The sequence below is a fragment of the Fonsecaea multimorphosa genome (genome assembly GCF_000836435.1).
Source record: "Fonsecaea multimorphosa CBS 102226 unplaced genomic scaffold supercont1.3, whole genome shotgun sequence".
Lineage (NCBI taxonomy): Eukaryota > Fungi > Ascomycota > Eurotiomycetes > Chaetothyriales > Herpotrichiellaceae > Fonsecaea > Fonsecaea multimorphosa.
The window spans coordinates 2,051,224-2,075,151 of NW_015971637.1; the positions used below are offsets into that span (position 1 = coordinate 2,051,224).

Sequence of the window (23,928 nt, forward strand, 5' to 3'; positions counted from 1 at the left end):
TGGACGCTGTCAATACTTCAAGACCTTCCTGACTGGGACCAAAGGAAAAGAAAACGGGTTGGCGTCACTGGTATCTGCTAACCTCTTGCACGTTTCATCGCGTGAGCCCGGTAAACAGCGTGATTTGCGCGTTCGGCACGCCTCGCACGCTTGTCTGCATCGGGGTCTCATTCCCACCTCCGAGGACTGAGCGTAGTAGCAGCAGCAGCGTAGGTCCCGGAGCAAGTCCCCATATGTGGTGTGCATGGGTGAGAGGGTGAAAAACGGGCCACGGGGACAAGAAGAAGGTGCCACAAAGCCAAAGGTGGAGCATCGGAATCACGGTCGGAAGATCAAGGATTCGTCGATGCGGCCATCAGAGTTCGCGAGCAGCCTTTTGATTGGGCGTGGCATCCGTGGAGAAAGACCGACACGTTGATACCTACTTACCTAGGGATGCATACAAGTACTAGGTAGGTGAGAGCTTCAGGCCTGGCGATATTTGTTATTGTTGTTTCGATGTGGCTCACCCTCTGACCATCCCTACATCCTCAAGCCCTCCGGTGACCACAATGGTGTGTCACAGGCTTTTTCGAAATTCAATGCTGAGGCATAGAGGCCTAGTACCTGGTAAGTACCAAGGAGCCTCCTGTGCATTTGGAGTCACAGTCCTCAATCCTCGATACCTGACAGGAACAGCAATAGGACGCATTTCGAGTCCGAGGTGTCTAAATGGAGCAGCTTGCTCTAGCCTTGCATGGACCCTGCCTAGACCACAACGATTCACCAGGTATCCCTCTCCCAGCTACTGTCACAGCAAGGACTCAATGAACTAAACACTAAACAGCCCTCTCCTACACAGACAAGCAAGCACCACCTCCAAGATCTCTTCTCAGATCAAACCCATGACGCCCTCCCAACACGCCGCCCACCTGGCCTCGCAGCGCCTCTCCCGCCCCGTCAGCCCTCACCTGACAATCTACAAGCCCCAAATAACATGGTACTCGGGCGCGCTGATGCGGAACTGTGCCATGCTGCTCACGGCGCCCATCTACATCTTCGGGGCTGCGTATGTCGTCTCTCCCCTAATGGGCTGGGGCCATCTGGACACGGAAAGCGCGGTGGCGTGGTTCGGAGCACTTCCCGTTGGCGCCAGGCTGGCAATCAAGAGCCTGTGGGGGTTTGCGTTCTGCTTCCACCTCGTGCACGGGACGAGGCACTTGATCTGGGACACGGGGGCCATGTTGTCGAACAGGCAGGTGAGGATCAGTGGATGGCTGGGACTGGGGATCAGCGTGTTAGGAACGGTAGGGTTGATCCTTTGGTAGGGGCATAAAGAAAGGAGGATCAAAAATTCAAACCATCCAGAATAAGCCTGTCTTTTCGTTGGATACTTAACTCACTCGCTGACCGACTCACTACTTTACTCCTCGTCCACAACCTTCTCCTCCGCGCCCGGCCGAGGTGTGTCGACCTTGTGCTTCCTCTCCCTCGTATCACACCCCAACCACAACAGGTCCGGGCGACTGTAATGGCCGCAGATGTCGAGGAAGCTGCGGGCCATGATGGCCATGCTGGGGTCGATATCGGCAATGACCAAACCCTCCGATTTGGCCTCGAGTGGTTCCGACAGGATGCGCCCGTCGGGTCCAATGACACAGGAGTAGCCCCCTCCAGGAGCATTCATAAGCATGGCCTGGCCGGTGCCCATGAGTTCGATGCCCTTGGGCCCGAGCACGGTGGTGGCGTGGAGGACAAACGTCTGCGTCTCAATGGCGTATGTTTGGGAGAGATTCTGGCAGCCTGCGAGCGAGCAACCAATAGCATCAGCCTAGATATAACTCCTCCCCATATAATCCCCCCTGACGTCGGCCAGGGTGTCCGAAAACATACATACCTTCCATCGACATGGACCACAGCTCCGGCCCCGCGTGCGGGCTCAAAGGCGGCCAGCCCGCGACGTGAATGTCCTCGCGCTGCGTCGCGGTGTGGTACTTTAGGAGCGGCTGACAGTGCTCCCAGCACGCCAAACTGCCCACCCTCTTACCGGTCTTTGTGGCCACCACATTCATCAGACTGTTGCCCGACGCGTCGCCAAAGATGGTGCGCTCCATGTGCGTCGGCTTCAGCTTCCGTCGATGCATCAGCATCTTGCCGTCCGCGTCGATGATCGCTTGCGCGATGTACACCGAGTTGTTGTCGTTCTCGGAAAACCCCAGGGCGACGACGATGCCGTTTTGGGCCGCGCACGACTGGATCGTGCGCATCTCGTCAGAGTTCACGGCCAGAGAGTTTTGGATGTAGCGCGTCGCTAGGCCGGGGTCTACCGGTCGATGCCTATAGATGTTCCCACATGTTACGGACATTTGTGGTGCTGAGACACAAAAGGATGGAAGTCTTACCATATCCACGCTGGATACCCCGGGATGAACGCCTCTGAGAACCCCACGATCTTTGCCCCCTTCTTCGCCGCCTCGGTGATGATCGAACACGTCTTTTCGACCGAAGCTGACAAGTCGAGCCATTCCGGTTCGTACTGGGCAACCGCCACGCGCAACGTCGCCGGGGCAGCTGCACTTCCCATATTTCCTATTCCAAAGTTGCGGAAAATTCCAACTTTCGTTCTCTGGAAATTCGGAGCGTTCCTTACCGAGTCGGCCGGTGACGATGACCAGAAGAGACGCGAGCGACGATGAGAAAAAGCTCCCAAGTCCGTTCTACCTCTTTATGCGCGGAATGTTCCGCTTTTAAGGATTATACCAAGTCGGATTTGAGGAAGAGTAGTGCTGACAGCCGGAGGAGCCTGATAGAACAGCTGCATAGAGTTTCATGCTAAGGCCCTCCGCACCCCTTTCTTTATCTTTGCGGCCGTCGTCTGGCGCAGAGGAGGGGCAGGGCTCGTGTTCGCCAATTCTGTGGTTCCAGTGCGCTGGCTCCATCCAACCGCCGGGGTTGCCTAGAAAGCATATTACTATTGGCGGCCTCGCTTTGCTGGGCACGATGGGGTCCGGACCCTTCTATTTCCGAGGAAACGATAGGAAAACAAGTGGTCAGAGGTGGAAGACATCGTAGATTTGGGGAGGGGTTGTGGATGATTAGTGACTGACGAGCGAAAATGGGCATGCGAGTATACTGGGTACCTAGGTAGGTACTCAGCCTCAAAATCCACAACCAAACAGACACCCTCATTGCAATCAGCGGAGCGTTCTCTACACACCCTCCAATATCATCAGCCCAGTCCCTTCCCTGCATCCAACGTATTCGGCGTCCATGTCGCCCGACTTCAAAATGCAAAGCTCAACCCAGATCGAGAGTTTGCCATTTGCGCTGTGTGGACCTCCCGGGCCGTACATTTCAAACGTCGTCTGTCGCAGCTTGACGTGGTCTTTGAAAGAGCGGCCGGCCAACTCGAAATGGGCGAGATCGAGCAGGTACATCAACTGGTTCGTCTCGGCAATGGCATCGGTGTCCACTTCCAGGTCGGTCCCTGGCTCCAAGGTCGGCTTGGGGTTCAGATGTGCGATGTTGAACGTGAACGAGACCACCCCGTTCTTGTTGCGCTCCGTGTCGAGGTGTTGCATCCAAGCTAGAGCGTGCGGCGCCAGCTTTTCCTTCCACATTTCAAGCTCTTCGGGAGGCAGGTTTGGCTGTCTCTGGCCTTCTCGACAGTAGCACAGGTTATCGGGGATCTTGCTGATCTTGACCCTTCCGTATCTGACCTTGTTGGACAGCGACGATTTGGACAGATCCACGACTTTCTTGCTTGTGTCAGGCTTGGCTTTCCAATTCGTGACAAGTGGTGATGTGAAGGTATCAGTCGGGTCCGTGTACTCGTCGGGATTTGCGCTGAGCCGATGACGGTAGACGCCCCAGTATGCCTCATCAGTACTGTCCTTGAGCCCCAGCATTGTGGCCATGCCAGACGTCTCGTGTTGGTTCGCTGCAAACATGTAACGAGACTTGGGGACCGTCATCACCTCCCGCCAAACACCGGCATCATCAGGCAGGTTGTCCCAAAATTGTTTCACTTCGTCCGTTGTCTTCCACTTCTCGTAGTCGCTAGATTTCAACCAGTATGCCACAAAAGTGGTGCATTTCGGGCCTTCGCGAGGCACGCCATGGCTCTCGTCCTGTAAGTGATCAACTCGATTGGCAGATTGGCTCAACAGGGAGTAGAGAGCTGAAATTGTTTTCTTCTTTTCCGCCGTGAGTTCGTCATGTTGCACGCCAAAAAGACCATAGGTGAAAACGAGGCCTTGGCCTTCCAAGTTTGCTAGAAATACCATCTTCTCAGAGTTAATGGACGAACCTATCTGGAGTTGCAATTTTGTGCACTGGCAAGAGACGAGAGAGTGTGTAGAAATCGCGGGGGTGAAGTCGTATAAGGTCAACGAACCCCTCGCAGAAAGTTATTTGGCTCGTATCAATCGGGCGCCAACTCAAATCCTGATCCTCGGACAACCCGCAACATGGAGGCCATGGCTGGGTTGAGATGCAACCGGGCGCAAGAACTGCATTAACTTCACAGGTGGAGTATCTGCATGATAAGCTGGCGAGCATCGGATTCGTAGCTCGATTTCCCGGGTATGGCACGGTCTGCAAACGACGCGTAATGGTTCTCTGTATTATTGGCCGCAACGAGTTGAGGCTGAAATGTGAAGATTTCCACCTATGATCTTCTACAATAACACTGCCGATGGTAGAGCGAAGGATTCCGGCTGGCGACATGTGGCAAGCCTTCAGCCAACGGGATCCTGGCACGAGTCGAAATGATTCTCATCCGTGTCTGGCATTGCTATCAGGCTGGCGACGACGAATTTTGTGCTGAGAACAACATGGTCCGAAAAGTACTTCATAGTCTGCAAGCGGAAGGCTATTGAGGAGGAATTTATATCTCTGATGTTAGGCCGGAAATGACTGACGGTACGCATCGCGCGAGTAGTACGGTCGCGATCTTCAACTCCCGGGTTTGAAGGGACGTGGGATCTGGTTCCTCATTTGAAACCAGTATGTCCATTCTTGGACCGCGGCCGGGAAAACATCCTGAGACTGTAGGTGTACTCTGGCAGATAGAGTGAAAATCTTGATTTGATTCGAGGTGTCTTCGCTTCCGGCGCTCGTCTCTGTCCCTCTGGGCCCCATTGAGCTCGTGAAGCGCGTATGGGATATCCAAATAGAACACAGCCAGGTCGCCAACTGTTTCCAGCTCAGTTAGGATCCAATGTAGGAGAAGACGGATTGAATAAAGACGCGCTGATGGCGATGAATTGGGAGAATGAAAACAAAGCCGCCAAGACAGGCAACATTTCCGAAGTGTTCCTCGAGCCGGATCAATGATCTTCCGGCACACGACATGCACCGCGCGCTCGACAGGGACGGAGTGGTAAGCAAAACATCCTCATATTCAGCCTTGAATCTTCTCATGGCCCTCATGCCAGACATGGCAGATTGTTCGAGAAGAAAGCAAGTTATCAGATGCAAGAAACTCCCACAGGAAGCTTCAAGGAACGAGAACGAGCCCTGCTCAAAACGGCCCAGTCGGATCTGTTTTCATTGAGGTCATTGAGGGGAGATGGAAGACGTCAGTACAAAACGCTGTTCAGTGTTCACATGCCAGGTAGGTAGTATTTACCTCCAGGATTCCTCCAATCTTCGCTTCTATCTATCCACATCACATCTGCTATTTCCAATCAAACACATATTGATTCGGTGGGAAACTGCTCTTGGAACACTGTACACTGCCTCTGCCCGCCTCATCCCATCTACCGCCCCAACAATGGCCGGCAAAAAACCACTCAAAGACGCCGCAAAGTCCAACCCCACGGCTCTGGGCGACCCAGTCTCCCTCAAAGCCGAGCAATCAGACACCTCGCCCACCCATCAGCCGCAGCAGAAGGCCGACAGGAGTCCGAGCCTGAAGGAGCGCGCGGAGCAAGACCTCAACGAGGCCAAAAAGGGCAATCGTTCGATGCTTGGGGATCCCGTGAGTCTCAAGGCCGAGACGTCCGAGGGCGACCCGGTCCGGGACGCGGATGAGAATGAGGACGGGACGGGGAGGAGTAGTGGTGCGAGGAAAGGAGGGAAGGGGAGGGATTCGAAGTTATGAATTAGTTGCTCCATCCATTTTCTTAGGGCAGGACTGAGCAGAACTACCATGTGCGTCAAGGCGAAATGCCCAGATGTATGGGTCGTCTAGATGTTGCAGGGTGTACAGATTGGGAATGATCACTCTGGATTCTAGTACTTGTTTGGACTTGAAGGTATCTGCTCATCTCATACATAAAGTCGTCTCAGCCACCTTTGATCAGTCTCTTTTAAGCACGAACCCTCACGAGTTGTTCTTGAATGTCGTAATGGCCTTGACATTAGCATACGCCAAAATGCCCAAGGTGCCAAACTCGGTGCCGATGCCACTCTCCTTGACACCACCGAACTGAGCCTGGGGCCCAGCGGCCGGGAAACTGTTGACCCAGACGGATCCGGCCTCCAATTTGTCCGCGACCTCCTGCAGCTTCTGGGGGTCCTTGCCGAAGACGGTGGCGCCCAGGCCAGCCTTGGAGTTGTTTGCGCGCTTGATCACGTCCTCGATGTCGTCGTACTTCTGCACGGGCACAATGGGTCCGAAGGGTTCCTCTTGCACGATCAGGCTGTCCTCGGGCGGGTTGTCGATGATGGTTGGGTTGATGAAGAAGCCCTTGGACTCGGGCACGTCGCCGGACCCCAGGGCGAATTTGTAGCCGTGGTCCTTGGTGTCCTTGAAGAAGGTCTTTACCTTTTCGTACTGCATGCTGTTCTGGATGGGGCCGAGCATGACGCCTTCTTCGTTGGAAGAGCCAACTTTGAGGGACTTGGCGACGTTGACAAGCGCGGCCAGGAACTCGTCGTACATGGACGAGTGCACGTAGATGCGTTTCGAGGCGATGCAGACTTGGGAGGTGTTGAAGAACGCGCCCTGCACAAAATCAGTCAAATGTGAACGAAACCAAATCATTAAAGAGACTCCTTACCATAGCAACCATGGGAGCCACCTTGGCAATGTCGGCGTCGGGGAGCACGATTGCAGGGTCGTTGCCACCCATCTCCAGGGTCACTCGCTTGACGGTCTTCGCCGCAGCAGCCATGACTTTCTTACCAGTGGCGATTGAACCAGTGAAGCTGATCTTGTGGATGTCAGGGTGGTCGACGAGAGCCGGACCGAGTTTGTCGTCACCACCCAACGCCTGAACGAGACCCGGTGGGAAGACTTGGTTGGCGATCTCGACCATCTTCAGCGCGGTGTATCTGTTTCGTCACCGTCAGCTCGCCGAGCAATTCAAACTCCCAAGGTGGTAGACATACGGAGTGAAGGGACTAGGCTTCACGATGATAGCATTTCCCATCTGCACAGCCGGCAGCACCTTGCCCAAACTCAACAACAGAGGGAAGTTCCAAGGGCAAATGGCCGCTGCGACGCCCAGGGGAACAAACTTGTTGACAATCGTCCGGTCGTCAAGGTCGTATGATTCACCCTTGGGCTCCTTCAAATTGATATGCCACTCCATAAACTTGGAGCAAGACTGCACCTCGGTGGCCCCAAAGTTGCGAGGCTTTCCCGTCTCCTTGAGGAGCAGGTCGGTCATCTCCTCCTGGTATGCCTCCAGGGCCTCCTTGAAGCGGGCAATGCGCTCGGTGCGGTATTCCCAGGTCGTGGTCTTCCACTCGGCAAAGGCCTTGTTGGCGGCGGCGACGGCATCTTCAATGTCGTCGCTGGTAGCCACAGGCACGTCCCAGTTGGGCTGTTTGGAGGTGGGGTCGATTCCGTGGTATTTTGTCTTTGAGCTACGGGGTTCACCGTTGACGATGTTGGAGAAGGTGGTGAAGTCGATGGTATCTAGTCTAGAGGGAGCCATGGCTGGGTGAGAGTCACAGTATAATCTTTGTTCTTCTTGTCTTCCTTGTTAGTAGACGGAGGGACAGGGCACAGAGAAAGGTGCAGAAGCAGGGCGTGAGTAAACAACATGTATCCCCCTCCAGGACATACCCACCTTTTTATACCTACGCGTCCATCAACCAGTTCCTCCTTCCTTATCTGTCTCCATCTAAGGCCAACCCAGCGGATCTAGTGTCGCAGAAGGTTCCCCTGCCGCCCCTCCCAGAGCTCGTTCACGACCACATCAATGCCGAACTGGCTGCCCCGCACTTAGTCGCTGGGACTACCTTGGGCTACGTACTCGTACATACCGAGCGAGGCAGGATATGCAGGTTATGCTCGGGAACGATAATCTCGCCGGCTCTGGGCCGGTCTTTAGTGGACGAACTGCCGATGCTGGTGGATGCAGGGTGTCAGCAAGGGCTACTTAGTGGGCTCGCGCTGGCCCGCCTGGAGAAGAGCCAGTCTGTATCCCGCGGCTTTTCGAGTCAGGGAGTAGAACTTGGGAGAGAAGAGAATAATACAAAATCCGACATCTGGCCTCGCACATTGCATTATTTGGCCCGCGGTCTGGTGAGATATTCTGACGTTGATTTGCTTACCAGTGATTATCAAAATTATCAAAACTGCCCGACCGCCATCCCGCCACCCCCGAGAAGTCCAGCGTTGCTCGCATATTCCTATGAGTAACAGCTCGTGTACCTCTAAAAGTAAGACAGCTTCTCCAGAGCCCACCCCTGGGGGAGACGTGGGATGGAGGTGGGTTGCTGGAGACGTTGCGCGTCAAAGGATTCGCCGTCAGGCCAACCTAAGATCTTACAAGTTGCCATGAAACGCCAGGGAGGCTGAATCTGGGACCATGACAACCAACCCTCCAGCAACGTTATGGCCATGTCAGGAGCTGTCTTGACGCCTCCCCAAACTATCCGTCTAGGTATTCACTTCGCTCAAGTCCCTTCCCAAGACACCCACAGCTGTCTATACGAGCTGATATTTGAAATCCTTGCTTCTCCAGGAACTATTCTTACATTCCAAAGCGAAGGGTGTCTGGTACCGTTTAGCAATATTGTGTGATTCATTGTGTGATTCGTTGTGGTCTCGTATCTACAACGGTACCCACTGCCTGCAATTTACCGTTGGCCCCGTGCATACCGTAGTAGCTAACAATCCATAGCTCAAAGACCCCTCCTTTCATGGTTGCACAGGTCAGCAGTGTCATAACATGTTCTCGAGCAATGGCTCCATTGCTGGCTGCCTCCAACAGTGACACTGCAAGTGGATACGCATAGAAATGCCACGGCAGCCAACTCCGAACCTCGATAAGACTTTGCCTCCCCTTCCCACCACGAGAGAATGACTGATGTTAAGACAAGTTTGGAATAGACAGTGCGTAGAGTACTCGGTCGATCCCAAGAACAGTCTCTCCGCTCGGACGCCCATCTGGACTTTCCCACGAGCGATTCAAGCCCTCTTGAGCAGCACGACAAACGTAGCCTTGCGTCCTTGGACGTGGTCGAGATACCCCTCCAACTCATCATCTTCCTCAATGAGGTAGGGGATCTCGTTGCCCACAGCGTCTTTGTCAATACCCTTGATTTGTTCCGCCTTAGCATGGGGATACTTGGCTGCAAGCATTGCATGGAGCTCCTGAACAGTGCGGCCGGTCAAAGACCCAAGTGAGAGTTTTGTGTTCGTGTACATGGTCGAGTTGGGATGCGGACGGACATACACAGGCGTCACGCTTGACACTTGTGGGGTGCCTAGATGATCCGCCACCTGCAACAGGTTGGGGTCGATTTGAAGGTCTGACAAATCATTATTATGCGGTGCCGCGGTTGATACACCACCAAACGGATTCGCAGGCAGGGCATCGCGGTACGCGCTGCTGGCAGAGGCTGGTGCGGGAGCGACAGGCGACGCAGGGGGCTGTGGTGCAGTGTCTTCGGCATAGGTCGTCGAAGGTTGAACGGGAGCGGGCTTTTTCCTGAAAGTGCCCTTCTTCTTCGCTCGATCGTCTCGCACACGCTTCATTACGTCCCGACACAAGAGCTCCATTGCCGCTAGCTTTCTGTTGTGCTCGGGATCGGCCTCGCTCGCGGCGAGGATGCTCTGGAGATATGAGTTATTGGCAACCCAGCGATCTTTGAGTTCCTTCCACTTTGCTGGTCCCATCTCGAGTTTACTAGTGTAGTACTCCGATTCGAGGATCTCGTAGAACTCGCCACGGACTTGTCGACTTTGATCCGGGTTCAAGCCCAACACCTTCTTGGACTCCAAGATGGTCAACCGTCGACCCATTGTCCGGATGCGCTTCGTAACATCGGTGCAGATAACGTCTAGGGCGAGCTCTTTGGATTGAAGGTTGGTGGTGTTCTGCCACATCACGGCCTGCAACAGGCTATTCTCGCGAACCAGTCGATCCTTGACGGCTTGCCATTTCTCGGTTCCAGCAACGGTCTTTTGCATGATTTGCTCCTCCTCACAAATTGCCTGGAACTGATCGCGAATGGCCCGATATTGCCTCGCATCAAGAGCCAAGATCTCCCTGCTTTCCTCAAGCGTAGTCTCGGAGGGGAAACGCGGTGGCATGCCCGCAGGATCGGGTGGAAGACCTGCGTATCCCTTGGTGCGACGGCGGCGTTTTTTCTCTCTCCAGCGCAGGTCACTGATGGCTTGAAGTTCTTGGAGTCTCTCCTTTTGGCGCTCCACAAAATCTGGTGGTGGATCCTCGAGGACTGGTTGTTGATTTGGTTGAGCGATGCCCTCGTCACTTTTCGCAGCCTCGATCAACTGCCCTTCGAGTCGAGCTTCGGCGTCATCGGCGGGCGTCTGCTTGGCACCGTTGGGAATGCGCATGAGCCAGCGGTTCTTAGCACGCAGTCGCATCAACTCGCGTTCCTTGATATCGTGACCCTCGGCTTGAAGAGTATGAAGCATGTTGCGTTGACTGTAGTTTGCCTCCCATAGCTGCCTCACGCGATCAAGCAAGTCCTCGTCGCGAAACGATGGCTTGCGTTTCGACGGAAAACCCCATCTCTTGAATTGTGTCTGAAAAGCGCGCTTGGAGGGAGTGAAGTTGGCGACTTCTCGCATGTACTGCATGATCTCCTCGAGGGACTGAGTCTGGTTAGCCATGCGCGATCTGAGTGGCAGGCAATAACAATGAGTTTGGTCTTACCTTCCTGTCCTCGATGTAGAGCTTGTAGAGCACATCTCGGTGAGGATCCCAGCTGTAGACCTGTTCGAGAGTCAAAATCGTACGCCAACTGTGAGATGGTGGTGAGGGATACCATGATGGCTTACGCGATGCCGAAAGCGCGGTTGACGCTGCAATGCGGTCGTGTACTGGAACTATGGTGAGGCGGGACATCTCGAAGGTGCAAAACTTGAAAGGAGGCAGTAAATGCGGCGGGCGACTGGCAGGAGCGGATGAAAGTTATTCCGAACCGCCCTGTCTGTAACTCCGAGTCGTGCACGTTGAGCGCGGCCGCAAGGCTGAAGGTTGGTGCCTTCTCACGAGGCTGCCACATCTGCCGGCCGAAGGGGCTACTAGTACCACCAGCTAGCTCAACTCCCATACTTGATTCCTTCTATCGAGGTTCTTTATCGGATGGACGAGCGTCCCTTGGACCAATCATCCTTTTCCACTCTTCGTCAATACCGATCCTCTCACTTCTAGGTTTTTGGAGCCAACGCCGCTGCCATTCGTTGATCGTCTGCTCCCAGCGAGTCACTTCGGCAATTGCAAATGAAGCTGCGGCATTGGCACACTCTTCGACCTTCAACATAGGGACCAAGTGACCACAGTCTGCCAAAACAACCTCTTTCACTCGGCCTTCAGCCTGCCCTCCGCTCCCGCCCACGCCGATACCAGTACTTACCATCTTTTTCCTCCTTAGCTGTGGTGTGGCGAGCTCAGACTGGTCTCCGAATATATACAAAACAGGTGGTCTCAGCTCGGGAAGCCGCCGGAATATTTCGGCGGGCTCAGGGCGATAGAAAGGATACCCCTCCTCCACATCCTCCGGATACATATCCCCATACACGGCCCGATCCTTTTCAGGTGCAATACCCGGAGTACCGGTGTATTTTGGTCTCAGATAAGAAAAGACCTCTTGAGACTTGGGGGTGGCTAACGTCACGCGCGGCTCTTTGCTCTCATTTTTTTCCGGATAGAGCTCCGTGGGTAGATCCCGGAGACCATATTGCACCCATTTCTCAAATACCCGTGGATCCCAGGCCTGGTAGAACTTGCTGCTCGCGAACTTTGCTCGGGCTTCTTGACGGGATGGCCAGATATCTCGACGATAGGTGGAAGGTTTAGCGAATGTTTTGCTGGGATTCTCTGTTTGGATAACCGGATCGATGAGAATCAGAGCTTGCAATAGCCTTGGATGGAGAAGTGAAAGCTGCGTCCTGGAGAACAGTCAATGCTGTGCGCTTCCAGTTGGAGATTTGGAATGTACAGTTGCGATGCTCCCATGCTATGCCCAATCCCTATTAGTGGTTGAGGCAACTCATCTTGCTTTTGGTTGATCAGAAAAAGAAGGTCTCTGGCACCATCCCACCAGTTTGCTGTCACCCATCAGCAGGTTTCAGTAAGCTTAGCATGTGCTGGGCGTACGGTCATTGCCCAAAGCTCTTTCATTGAGAATATAGCTCTTGCCCTGGTGAGCGAGGTCGGCAATCCATATTGCCCGGATGTCTCTTCCCAAAGATCTTATTTTGGTATAGATGTCATCAAACAGAGGTTCATATAGCTCCTAAAGATGGTCTCAGACATGGACCCATGTCGACCGGCGCCGTGAGCATTGGAATAGAGCACGGACCTTGGGGAAGCCATTGGCATGTGCGGCAATAAAGGTGATATCGCCGGGTGCCGGATTCTTTTGTTCATGGGGGATATATTGTTTGACAGAGAGCTTCAAGGCATTTTCATAGCCAACCTCGGTGCCCCTCGGCCAGTGGCGCGTGTGTTGGGCGCGCACTTCGTGTTCAATCACACGAAAGTAGCTCAAGCGTCTTCGAAAGCTGTAGACTTTCACTTTCAAGCCATTTCCTATGGTAGAGGAGCGACTGACACCTTGACCAAGGGGCATATTCTCAAGCCTCTTCTGCAATCGAGTTTCTCAACATCGTGACAACATGTTCACGAAGTTCTAGCATGGACGAGTTGTATTGAGACGATGACAAAATCGGCTCTAGGTGGTAGCCGAGCCTACCGGCGAACTCTCGGAAATGCCTTCTCTCTCTGCGTCGCTTCGTTCCATCTCTGATTCTCTGTCTGCTCAGCAATTCTAAGGCTCGGAGATGTTTGTTCCGCTTGAGCGCGTGGAAGTCTGTCTCATGAACTGATGCGACTCATAAATCAAGTTTATGTAAGACGATCTTGACTTCCTAGAGGGCAGTCGGAAGGCCTTGTAACAGCAATGACTCAGATATGGCCCGAGAGCTGCGGTTAATGCAAGATAGTCGAAGAGACATGATCCTACACCTCGTTCGAGTTGAAAAGGAGCGTGAACATGTCTCCATAAGCTCTCATCCATAGGAGAGCCTCAATGCGGGAGGTGAGTCATTGCTCTGGAATCGGTGCTGCGCCACCGCAAGGCTGGTTTGACATCATCAAGAAAGAATCGAATATATGAAGACTACAATACAAGATTGTTGTTCCTTCATTTACCATCTCACCGGCTGAATCGAATTCTTGTAGTTGATGGCGGGAAGCGAACGACCAGAAGATGCAGCGCCGGGGCTGCCCGTGCATTTGATCGGTCATTTGAGAGGCGTTGCAGAAAAGCACCTCCAGGTGATTGATGAAGAAAGACTGCAAGAAGAAAAGGATGAATTGAAGAGAATCCAAGATCTAGAGCACTATGCGAAGCACAAGAAGCAGCGGAAGCAAGAGACGTCCATTGCCTCCATCGACGTGCCCGTCCTCAAGATGAGATCAGCTCAAGGTACGGCGCATACGCTCCCTGCAAGACTGGCTCACTAACAAATGCCATATAGATGTCCTAAAGCGACTGCAATGGGATGCTGATCTCGATGTGTCAAAATATGTCATTGGATATCTAGAACGATTCGCAGGAGTCAAGGAAATACCCGCAACCAACTGGATCTCTGAGGTTACCGAGGAGGAATGGATCCCCCAGCATCGCATCAAATACTTCAAACGACTCTGTGACGACGGGGAGAGTGAAATCGTCTGTGACCGTGAAAAGCGGATTGACAAGATCTTCGGTAGTGGCCTGAAAGTGAGCGATTCGGATAACGACGAGAAGGCGGATATTCTTTCCGAAGATGGCGGTGTCAGTCTCTTACAACGATAATTGGAGCGACAGACTTTTGGATTCGCATTTTGGAATGTAAGGGCGTCTGTGCTTTGAGTTGCAAAGGGAGCCTGACTTCGCATACTTAGGTACCCAGCCGTGGGTTTCCGCGGCCGAAGTTGACGGATCGGCAATGACCATGGAACTGGGTGAAACTTGGCCACCGCTCCTCAAATATGTAGCAATGAACGACGCAAACTCCTCGCGACGTTATGGGATGGGTGTGTTGTCTTGTGAGCAAAATCAATCAGGATGCTGCACATAAATAGAGCAGGAGTCGGAGTTTCTGTTGCGCGCTGCGTGAGACGTCTTACAGCACACCGTTGAAGGTGCTACCTCGGAGTACATCTACGTTGAAACGCCATTCACTTTTTTTGGGTTCCCGCTCCATGTTGTTCTTCATGGCGTTCTTCGTGGCACTCCTTCTGGCTTCACGACACTGATGGCTCTCTCGAATCTGTAACATGATGCTACTTTAGCATCCCTCCTCTGTTCCAAGACTGCCCATGTCTAGGCCCATCCTGCATTGGGTAGTAGACCTATACCAGCAGATTCAGAGACATATTTCTCCATTCAAACTCATGGCAGAGACAGCACCTGCTGGCGCAAGCCACATGTCGTCGCCGTCAAAGTTGACAGGCAGGGCCTTCTACGAAAGCATGGGCAGCCCCAAGTACATTTTGGCTCCCATGGTCGATCGCTCAGAATTTGTCCGTTCTCCCTCCATCTTCGGCGACTTCACTAGATTTGTTGACTTGTTCTCCAGGCTTGGAGACTCCTCACGCGATCCTACCTAGATGACGAGCGATCAAAGTCCTTCCTAGCGTATTCACCTATGCTACACGCAAGATTGTTCCGGGAAACGGCAAGATTTCGAGACGACCACTTCCAGCCCACCAGAAGCAGTCTGGTCTCAAAGGACAAATCCTCATCCCCGCCATGGCTGGACGGCAACCCGAGTTTGGACCGACCGTTGTTCGTGCAGTTTTGCGCAAACAAACCTGAAGATCTCTTAGAGGCAGCACAATATGTGGCCCCTTACTGTGATGCGGTCGATTTGAATTTGGGATGTCCTCAGGGCATCGCCAGAAATGGTCACTATGGGGCGTTCCTGCAGGAAGATTGGGACACCATTTACAACATGATCAACAAGTTGCACAATGAGTTGACAGTCCCCGTCACGGCCAAGATGAGAATACTGGACACTAGGGAGAAGACGCTGGAATACGCCAAGATGATTCTATCGGCGGGCGCCAGCATATTGACAGTGCACGGGAGACGGAGAGAACAAAAGGGGCACAATACTGGTATTGCAGACTGGCAAATGATTCGATACCTCCGGGAACATCTACCGCCGGAAACGGTGATCTTTGCGAACGGGAACATCTTGAATTCCGGCGACCTAGAATCATGTCTAGCTGCAACTGGAGCCGACGGTGTCATGAGTGCAGAGGGCAATATGTGTGACCCTACGATTTTCGCAAACCCGCCAAAAGAGCACAACCCTCGGGAGTACTGGTACGGACCAGATGGAAAGGGGGGATATCGCATGGATGCCGTGTTCAGAAGATATCTCGACATCATCCACCGATATGTTTTGGACAGAGAACCACCCGTGCGCACGCCTCTTTATGTCCCTGGTGATCCTGAAGCCACGCCTCAAATAATGGAAGCCTCCGATGACGACGTTCGGCCGAGGAAAAGGCAAAAACGCGGGCCCAAGCAAAAGTTGGACCCGAATATCAGGCCAATGCAGGGGCACCTTTTCCAGCTCCTCCGTCCCCTGGTATCCAAGCACACCAACATTCGAGATGCGCTAGCAACAACAAGGTGTTCAGACATTGATGGCTTCGAAAGAGTCCTTGCCATGGTGGAAGCAGCCGTCAAGAAAGGTCTCGACGATCACGCCGCCTTAGCAGAGGTTGACTCCAAGCCTACGAAGGAAGCTGGCGCAGAGGAGCGCGACCTCGAATTGACGCCCAGACAAAAAACTACAATGAAATACCAGAGGCCTTGGTGGGTCTGTCAGCCCTACATCCGGCCGTTGCCCGACGAAGCTGTGAAACTTGGTGCGATGCAACCGAGCAAGAAGGATTCATCCGCGGTTGGGCTGAGGGAGGCGGCAGATAACAGAGATGGTGCAAGTCAGAAGCTGGATGTCTTCGAGGCACATGATCGACCTTTGCATCACGCCTCCGAAGAAGAACTCCCAAAGTCTACTCTGGTCTTCGGCTGACATTGATCAGCTGAAAAGCAACAGAGCAGCTCGCTTCAGCAATCATCACGTATACAATAACATATGAACTGTTCGTTTATACACGAAGTTCATCCTGGTTTCTGTATCCGCAGCAAGATCTTGTGCGCGACGAGCAATCAGCGGTTGAAAGAAACTCAATATAAACCCTAGACCAAGCCTTCATACAGAACGAAATACGGAATATCGAAACAGCTGTGACACCAACAGATGACTTGTTCTTGTCATCTTTTCAACTCCACGGGCGACGTCCTCAATGTCCTAGCAATTGTTCCCAGGTGGAAATACGCTTGCATCACCCACCAAATGGGCCTCCTCGCCTCAATCCTCCGCTCAGTCTTAGTCTGATATATCCATGGTCTCGTCCTGACCGTCCTCAGGATCGTCGCCGGAGGATTCATCCATCGGAGCCTCCTCGCTACCAGAGGCTCCATTGTCCTCGGGCTCTTCCTCGTCCTCGGTAACTTCGCCGCCAGTGGCCACATTGGACTGGTCTGCGTCTTCGTCGTCAGATAAGTCTGCGCGCTTGCGCTTTGTGCCAGCTATCTGCTTCGTGCCAGCTATCTGCTTCGTGCCAGCTTTCTGCTTCGAATCAGCTTCCTCTTTCTCCTTTATTTTCAAAAAGTACTTTTCGTCTCGTTTGACTCCAAACCGGTCGACAATCTCCTGGATGCGGGTTCTGCGTTGCATTATTGCCGCCAGTGTCCGATCAGCGCGTGGTTCTGTCGAACCTTCTTGGATCGTGCCGGTGAACTTCTGGTTGAACTTCTCTGTCCACTCCTCTTTTGCCTTGGTGCTGACAATCAGTTTATCACCCGTGGGAGGCCTCGAAGAGTTCATTTTTTCCTGGAGAAGCTCCTCGCTCAATGTGATCAAGTAATCATCCTCCTCCTTGGACCATGGCTGCCCGGCATCCTGTCTGGAGCCCTTGACTGTTCGGCCAATAGCTTGTCGACGCCAGTTGTTCAGCAACTGGATGTGTGACGCGTCGTTCCAGTCAAACTCTACTCGTCCCGTCTGAGTCTTCGGTGACTTAGACTTCGCTGACCTAGGCCTCGGTGACTGTCCCTTTTGGAGATCTGGCCATTCGAACTTTTTATCCTGTCTGAAGCGTTTGAAGGTATACTTCCCCTTGGCGATGTGCTCGACGAGGAATTTGTCTGGGTTCTTACACCCTCTTTGCGCATTTTCATCAGGATCGCCATCGACGGTGAGGAGAAAACCTTCAGCACCCTTCTCTCGGCCTTTTTCGGCCTTTCTAGGTTTCTTAACCTTTTTGCCTTTGTTGGTGTCGGGGTCGTCGACGTATTGATCGGGTTCCACACCCCAATCGCCGACCGTGAAAAGGGCGCTGTCTACTTTACAATGTTTGGGCTTTGGCCATTCCCTTGACCTCTCGTTTGGGGTGACGCGGATGCCGAATTGAAGTTTCTTCCCATCAGGGTCTGCCTTGGTCGATTTCCGGACCTCTTTCCTGGGCGGTTGAACGGGTTCGACCCCGTTGAAGAACCAGAATGAGACAGCCTCAATCAAATTCCAATTTTGATTTTGCAACACCTCACGCAGAGACCACCAGTCAGACCGGGCGGTGATGTTGATGAACTCGGCGAGTCTTTCATCTTGTTCTCTCATGACGTCGGCGTTGTCAGGGTCGATGGCCGTTGGCAGATCCGTACGCATCCGGTCATAATCGCTGAGCTGGAGACGAATGTCCTCCAATGATGTGAAACTCTCGGCCGCCTGGCCAAGATCCCACGCGTTGACGTGGAGAAGGAGTATTGCTTCCGAAGGACTCAAGGTTGTGGCTGTCGAGGTTGAGTCTGGCGTAAAGTTTTCGTACCACAGGCGAATTGCAAGGGCGGCGTCCCGACGCTCTCGCTCCAAGTTGTTATTGAGAACGCCGCCGACGGGGCTTGAACGCATGTCGCTCAGTGTTGATTCTTTTCCCTCTTCCTTTTCTTCTTCTTTGTCACTTTTTGTCAGGCTACTCAATGCACTCGAAGCGTCATCTCCGTCTTTTTCCTCTTCATCTTCTTCGTCTTCATCTTCGTCTTCATCTTCGGAGTCTGACTCGGAAGAGGAGTCGGAGCCGTCACCACGTTCGGCAATGATCACAGCCCTATCCGCCTGCCACAAGTTATAGGCAGCCTCTGCGTCCCAGTCTGTGGAATTGAGGTACCTCTCCAGCAGGCTGCTGTCGGTAATGTTGGGTCGGAGCCGGTCCCGCAGGGCGGTGACCATTTTCCTGCGCTCGATGGCTGTCGGTGGGCGGGGGCCGCTAGGTCCAGGAGGACCTCCGGGAGCTGACATTGCTTGTGAAGGTTATATATATGTATAGATATGTATGACGATAGGTGAGTAGGTGAGGTTGGAAGTGTTCGACAACGGTGACAGTTTGTGAGAGGGAGAGGAGTCCTCTGACGGGGATTTAAGCACCCTGTCGAATCCATCTTTTGGCAGTCGTCTTTATGCGGCCGGTCCTGGGCAGCTACCTTTGTTTCTTCGTTGTCTTTGTGCCAACGAGCTGTTTTGAAAGGCGTGCAACTTGGGCAACTCAGGAGGCAACGGCGCGGCAGCGAAGCTGCAATGTCCAGAACCCCACGATGCGACTTTTTTCCTCGGGCGAGGAATATAGCGATTGCCAATTTTCCACCACCGAGCAGAATCTCAGTGGGCAACACCGCATTTCAGGCATATTCTGGACATAATCTGGGACGTATATCCCGACGCATTACCCTCCTGGAGGCGAGACCTGGACATCCATCGCCGGGTTGGGGCCATCAAAGCACTGCTCCTCCACCGCGAGTCTCTTTCTGCTGCCCTGGCATTGTTGACGAGTGCTGCGGATTGATTGTCTCGAGATTCCACGAACGGTTTTTCTTCTCTGTCGCCGGATGCGGCGACTCCTTCTCGTCCTCCTCCTTCTTTCTTTTTTTGGCTGCTGCTTTGGGTAAACCATGCAGAGGCAGGCGCGGAGATGAGCCCAACAATGACCCTTTTTTATCTGCCCTATTGTTCATCGACGCGAACGGCTTGCAATTGGCGCGAACAGAAATTTTGCCTAGGTTTGAACGTGATAGGCATGTCCGCTCGTCGAGTTTTTGTCCGTCGATTGACGAGGCTGAATAGCCCCTTTTTCTTCCCCCCCAGAGATTTGCGAGCAGTGCCAAGAACAACGATCTTCGCCCACGAATCGTCTATCTACTCGTACTGTCGCTCTCAGAGCAACGATTCCGGAAGAGAGACATTGTGCGCGGTGATCAAATGTTACCCCTGCGCATTCACACCCTCGACGTTTATTTCACCCACTACCCAAAAAGGCGTCCACCAGTCATGAAACATCCAAGCCACCGCAGCCCAGCTGTTTGCAGCCACACCCAGCCAACCCGACCTGTCTACCTTGGTATCCTGGGTTACTTCTTTCCCAGCCGCTGAAAACGGCCGCGCCGAACCCGGATCCAATCGATTCGCGCGTGCCAGGTGATTCATTTTTGTGGCTCTTTGTCTCTTCGCTTCTTGGGTTTTTGGTCCCTGTGCTCCTCTGCTCTGAACGCGGCGAGGGGGAGGTTTGTGCCCGGATGCGTATAGGTGGAAGGACAAAGGGCGGGAAGTCCAGGGACATCCGGGCAATTGGGTTCTCGCTCCTTTTTTTTGCTACCCATGTGTGTCTCAAGGCCACGTCCTGCATTTTCTTCACACTCTTCGCTCGCTGATGTGTGTGTGTGTGTGGCCTTTGAGCAGGCTGACGCTGTTGGGGGTGGGGAATTTCAAGGTAGACAGGCATGGGGAAGAGAGAGGAATACATTTATATATCATGGTTTGGTTTTCTGAGGACTGGAAAAGGAATAACCGTGGTCTATCAAGGAAAAATCCAATGCACTCGAGGCATTCTGTTTTCTCTTTTTCCACTTTTGTCCCGTCTGGTGAGAAGTTCGACGTTCCAAAATGCGAATGAAGCAGACCATGAGAAGACAGCGACTGCAGAAATCATGTATCGCAGCCCCTCTCGAACTCCGTATCGGCAGACGCCCTTCTCCATCCCCTGGCATGACGCCCACAGAGGGATCCGGCTTTTCCAACGTCCTTGTTCAACCCTTCTGAGTCCTCGCGTGGCAATGGGGCATCGTGATCAGCCATACATATCTGAATCTTCTTCTTCGTCATCTTGGGCTGCATTGTTGGCAGTCTGGCCCGCGCCGCTACCAGGTTGAGCTCCAGTGTTGGCATGCTGGGGGGCACTGGTGCCAGGTTGAGCTTGGGTGCCTGTCTGGGCTTGGGTGCGTGTCCGAGCCTGGGTGCCAGTCTGAGGTTGGGCGCCGCCGATAACACTGGCAGCCGGAGGGCCTCTGGGGACAGCGCGGCGACCGCTCTCATCCTCAAAGTCCGAGTCGACGTCGCTGACCAACTCACTCCCGTCCTGGACGTCCTTCCATTTGGCCTTGTCAGGCTTGAGCATGAAACGCTTGCAGAAAGCAGGGATTCGGCACCTGTGCTGTTTGATCTCGTTGAGTGTCCGCGGGGGGCGAGGGACGTCGCCCACCCTGCTCATATCCTTTGGTTTTTGCTTGACCCGGACGGGGCCACGCCCAGTGGAATTCGGTTTGTAGTTTTCCTTGTGATAGAAGCGCTTGCCCGCGAACTTGATGTTGAACTCTTTCATGAGGTTGTTGGCTTCTGCAGCTGACAACGGGACCGGGTAATTGGAGCTATTTTCAAAATGCCTCTGGGCCACTTGATAGCGCTGGGGATCAGTTCTACCATTGACGTCGACCTGGCCGGCCATGTCGAGAAACTTCTGCTCGATCCGGTTGGCTTCCTGTTCCACAAGCCATTGCTCCTCGTACTTGTTGAATGGCCCACCGTTGGGTTGCCCCCTAGTGACACCTGTGATTTGGACATAACGGTCGTTCCTCCAGCGGTTTAATTTCTCAATGTGTTTTTTGTTGTGCCAGTCAAATTCCACCTCTTCAACTGTATCATCGGGCATGTCGTCCCATCGGAAGGGCAGGTTTCTCCGGACTCTGAACTGTCCTTTGAATCGCTGGCACTTATACTCGCCGTTTTTGATGTATTCGATAACCAATTTTGTTGGATCTGGACAGTGGACGACTGCGGGATTGCGATTAGGGTTGATCAGAGCACCGCGAGGATTGCCTGTCCCGCCACGATTACCGCTGATATAGTCACGACCTGGGATACCCCGGCCCCCACCGCGGGTTCGGCGATGCTGATTCTGTGCTCCATCTTGCCCCGAGTCTTGCGAACTGTTATCCGCGTCGTTCGGAGACCCTAGTCCGGGATCCATCTCCACGTCCGCGTCCCCGTCCGCGCCGCTGGCTGCGGTTTTCTGTCGTTTGCTCAATGTAGCGGGAAGGGACTGGGGCACTGCGCCAACGCTGCCGGCTTGGCCCGCTGAGATGATAGTTGACGGATTGGAGCTGTCTGTGTCACTACCTGATCCGGGCGCCTTGCGCTTCTTTGATAGCCATCGATCGAATTTGTCGTAGTCGTGATCGAAGAACTGGAACCGACCATCTCGAATCCGAGGAGGACGGTTAACGTTGACTGCCCGCAGCCCATCCTCTGCATCTTCTTCATCCCCGGGTGGGAGAGGTGGGAAGCTCACGTGAACCCCCCCAGCCTGGAACCAGGCATCTATGGCGGCCACGACATCCCAGTTGTGTTGTTCGAGCAGTTTTCGTGCAGAGTACACACTGTTGGTGGCTGAGATGTTCAAGAAAAAGGCGAGTTTTCGATCCATGGCTAACAGACCGTCTAGAGGCTGACGTAGCCTTGAAGCCTCAATTTCGTAGTCGTCAAGATCCCAATTCCCATCTGGGTCTTTGTGATCATCGTCCGGGCCCTCCATGCGCCTTTGAATTTCTGTCTCCACATCCTCCGGGACAAAGTTATTGGCATGATGTAAGAGCATCATGTGGACGTTTAATGGTAACCTGCTACGGGTCTTACTGGGAAGGTTACTGGCGGGGTTGCTGGGGGAATCGGACATGTCGTTTTGCGCTGCTTCCTCCCTCTTTTTCCTCCGAGATTTTTTGGCTTCCTCTCGAAGACCAGTCTGAAAGTCGCGCACTGTGAAAATTCGCTCCTGTTCAACCGAGTCACCGCGACGCATATATGGTCCAGTGGGTTGGCTGGGGGGCAGCCTTGCTGTTGGGTTATTCACGTACCACCAGAATTCCGCTGCGGCACGGTTGACATCCCATTCGTTGCGATCGAGATGCCAGCGCAAGGTCGTTCCCGACAACATGCGAGGGTAAGCAAGCTGGTTTCTGAGCGCTGTGAGACGGGCGTCTCGCTCATCGTTGTCGAGCAGCGAAGACGCAGGAGGATCCGGAGGGTTTTCCTGGTAGCCGAGAGTACGATTGACGGGCAGCGGTAAGTGCGGAGCGGGAGTGATGTTGCTGGGATTTCCTGGATTGGCGCCCCCTTGGCTTGCCGCAGGTTGACTTGGAGGACCCCCAGAGAGAGCTCCTTGAACAGGGCCACTTTGACCAGGAGCACGTCGACCTCGGCGAGTGCCTCGACTGGAACCACCTCGGCTGGAGTTCATTGTTTCAATGCCGGGTTGTAGACCGAAGAGAAATTATTGAGATACCTAGTGAAGAGGGGCCCGGAAGTCATACCAAGGGACCCAAGGAGAGCTCGCTATTTAGGATCTCCCTCGAACGAGATCCTGGACCAGGCAACATCCGCAAGCGGACATTGCGAAGTCGGGTCTTGCACGATCCTTTGTGCAAATCAAAAGGACCAGGCTGTGTGGAAAGAGGTCTGTGAGAGCAAAGGGCATTGCCGAAGGAGGACCGGTTCGAGGGAGGGAAAGGTGCCCAGCGACGACCACGCCTGCAAGCAGGTCATCACCGTTGGCGATATTGAGGGTGACCATGGCACTATCGTAGTAGATCGAGACATCGAATGTGCCATGGCCACACGTACCCACCGAGCTGGGCATCTCATCCCCTGACGAGCCTGAAGTCATGACAAGGCTCGTTGGCCATTGCCCGACCAGCCCAGTGGATTGTCTTCTGATGTGTACTCTAGCTCCATCCTCCCATAAGTGGTGCCGAACAGGAATGTTCAAAGGATGCTGTATCGTTCAATCCAACAGAGACCAACACCATTCATTGGCGGCGGAGGTGCCATCAGGTGCACGGTGCACAAACGCTGTTTGCTGTTTGCGTCTAGACAAAGGAACCCTCGTGTCTGCAAACAACCCCGGTCCGGTGGGCAGTGATTGGCACCAGCGTGCAGGGGCACTTTGTGCTTGATACAATCGAGAACATGTCTGGTGACTACTAGGTAGTTGTGGAAGGTCTGGTTCTCAGCTTTGATGTTGTTGTTGCGGTCATGCTAAGCATGTGCTAAGCAAATACTCCGCCTGTAAAATGGTTGCCGGGAATCCGCCTGCCAGTGCCGGCCAGGTGGTCCGGCCATTTCGA

At 53.6% G+C, this 23,928-nt stretch overlaps 10 protein-coding genes across 10 annotated transcripts; 3 read left to right on the top strand and 7 right to left on the bottom strand.

Annotated features, from left to right (window-relative positions):
* Positions 1–1,402: 1,402 nt before the first annotated feature.
* On the bottom strand, positions 1,403–2,563 carry Z520_02560 (uncharacterized protein; the record flags this gene model as incomplete). Its single annotated transcript, XM_016773073.1, has 3 exons — positions 1,403–1,782; positions 1,877–2,316; positions 2,382–2,563. 3 exons carry the CDS (start codon positions 2,561–2,563, stop codon positions 1,403–1,405), a joined length of 1,002 nt encoding a protein of 333 aa, XP_016636543.1.
* A 625-nt stretch (positions 2,564–3,188) lies between these two features.
* Z520_02561 (uncharacterized protein) lies at positions 3,189–4,265 on the bottom strand (the record flags this gene model as incomplete). Its single annotated transcript, XM_016773074.1, has 1 exon — positions 3,189–4,265. The coding sequence occupies one exon, from the start codon at positions 4,263–4,265 to the stop codon at positions 3,189–3,191; it is 1,077 nt and encodes a 358-aa protein (XP_016636544.1).
* Positions 4,266–5,755: 1,490 nt separating this feature from the next.
* On the top strand, positions 5,756–6,085 carry Z520_02562 (uncharacterized protein; the record flags this gene model as incomplete). The annotated part of the gene is made up of 1 exon (XM_016773075.1): positions 5,756–6,085. One exon carries the CDS (start codon positions 5,756–5,758, stop codon positions 6,083–6,085), a length of 330 nt encoding a protein of 109 aa, XP_016636545.1.
* Positions 6,086–6,307: 222 nt separating this feature from the next.
* Positions 6,308–7,868, bottom strand: Z520_02563 (uncharacterized protein; the record flags this gene model as incomplete). Its single annotated transcript, XM_016773076.1, has 3 exons — positions 6,308–6,931; positions 6,987–7,260; positions 7,318–7,868. 3 exons carry the CDS (start codon positions 7,866–7,868, stop codon positions 6,308–6,310), a joined length of 1,449 nt encoding a protein of 482 aa, XP_016636546.1.
* A 1,481-nt stretch (positions 7,869–9,349) lies between these two features.
* Positions 9,350–11,258, bottom strand: Z520_02564 (uncharacterized protein; the record flags this gene model as incomplete). Its single annotated transcript, XM_016773077.1, has 2 exons — positions 9,350–11,005; positions 11,067–11,258. The coding sequence occupies 2 exons, from the start codon at positions 11,256–11,258 to the stop codon at positions 9,350–9,352; spliced, it is 1,848 nt and encodes a 615-aa protein (XP_016636547.1).
* Positions 11,259–11,478: 220 nt separating this feature from the next.
* On the bottom strand, positions 11,479–12,987 carry Z520_02565 (uncharacterized protein; the record flags this gene model as incomplete). The annotated part of the gene is made up of 4 exons (XM_016773078.1): positions 11,479–12,304; positions 12,355–12,463; positions 12,513–12,651; positions 12,718–12,987. 4 exons carry the CDS (start codon positions 12,985–12,987, stop codon positions 11,479–11,481), a joined length of 1,344 nt encoding a protein of 447 aa, XP_016636548.1.
* Positions 12,988–13,601: 614 nt separating this feature from the next.
* Z520_02566 (uncharacterized protein) lies at positions 13,602–14,217 on the top strand (the record flags this gene model as incomplete). Its single annotated transcript, XM_016773079.1, has 2 exons — positions 13,602–13,845; positions 13,898–14,217. The coding sequence occupies 2 exons, from the start codon at positions 13,602–13,604 to the stop codon at positions 14,215–14,217; spliced, it is 564 nt and encodes a 187-aa protein (XP_016636549.1).
* Positions 14,218–14,798: 581 nt separating this feature from the next.
* On the top strand, positions 14,799–16,453 carry Z520_02567 (uncharacterized protein; the record flags this gene model as incomplete). Its single annotated transcript, XM_016773080.1, has 2 exons — positions 14,799–14,927; positions 14,984–16,453. 2 exons carry the CDS (start codon positions 14,799–14,801, stop codon positions 16,451–16,453), a joined length of 1,599 nt encoding a protein of 532 aa, XP_016636550.1.
* Positions 16,454–16,810: 357 nt separating this feature from the next.
* On the bottom strand, positions 16,811–18,781 carry Z520_02568 (uncharacterized protein; the record flags this gene model as incomplete). The annotated part of the gene is made up of 1 exon (XM_016773081.1): positions 16,811–18,781. One exon carries the CDS (start codon positions 18,779–18,781, stop codon positions 16,811–16,813), a length of 1,971 nt encoding a protein of 656 aa, XP_016636551.1.
* Positions 18,782–20,600: 1,819 nt separating this feature from the next.
* Positions 20,601–23,042, bottom strand: Z520_02569 (uncharacterized protein; the record flags this gene model as incomplete). The annotated part of the gene is made up of 1 exon (XM_016773082.1): positions 20,601–23,042. One exon carries the CDS (start codon positions 23,040–23,042, stop codon positions 20,601–20,603), a length of 2,442 nt encoding a protein of 813 aa, XP_016636552.1.
* Positions 23,043–23,928: the final 886 nt, after the last annotated feature.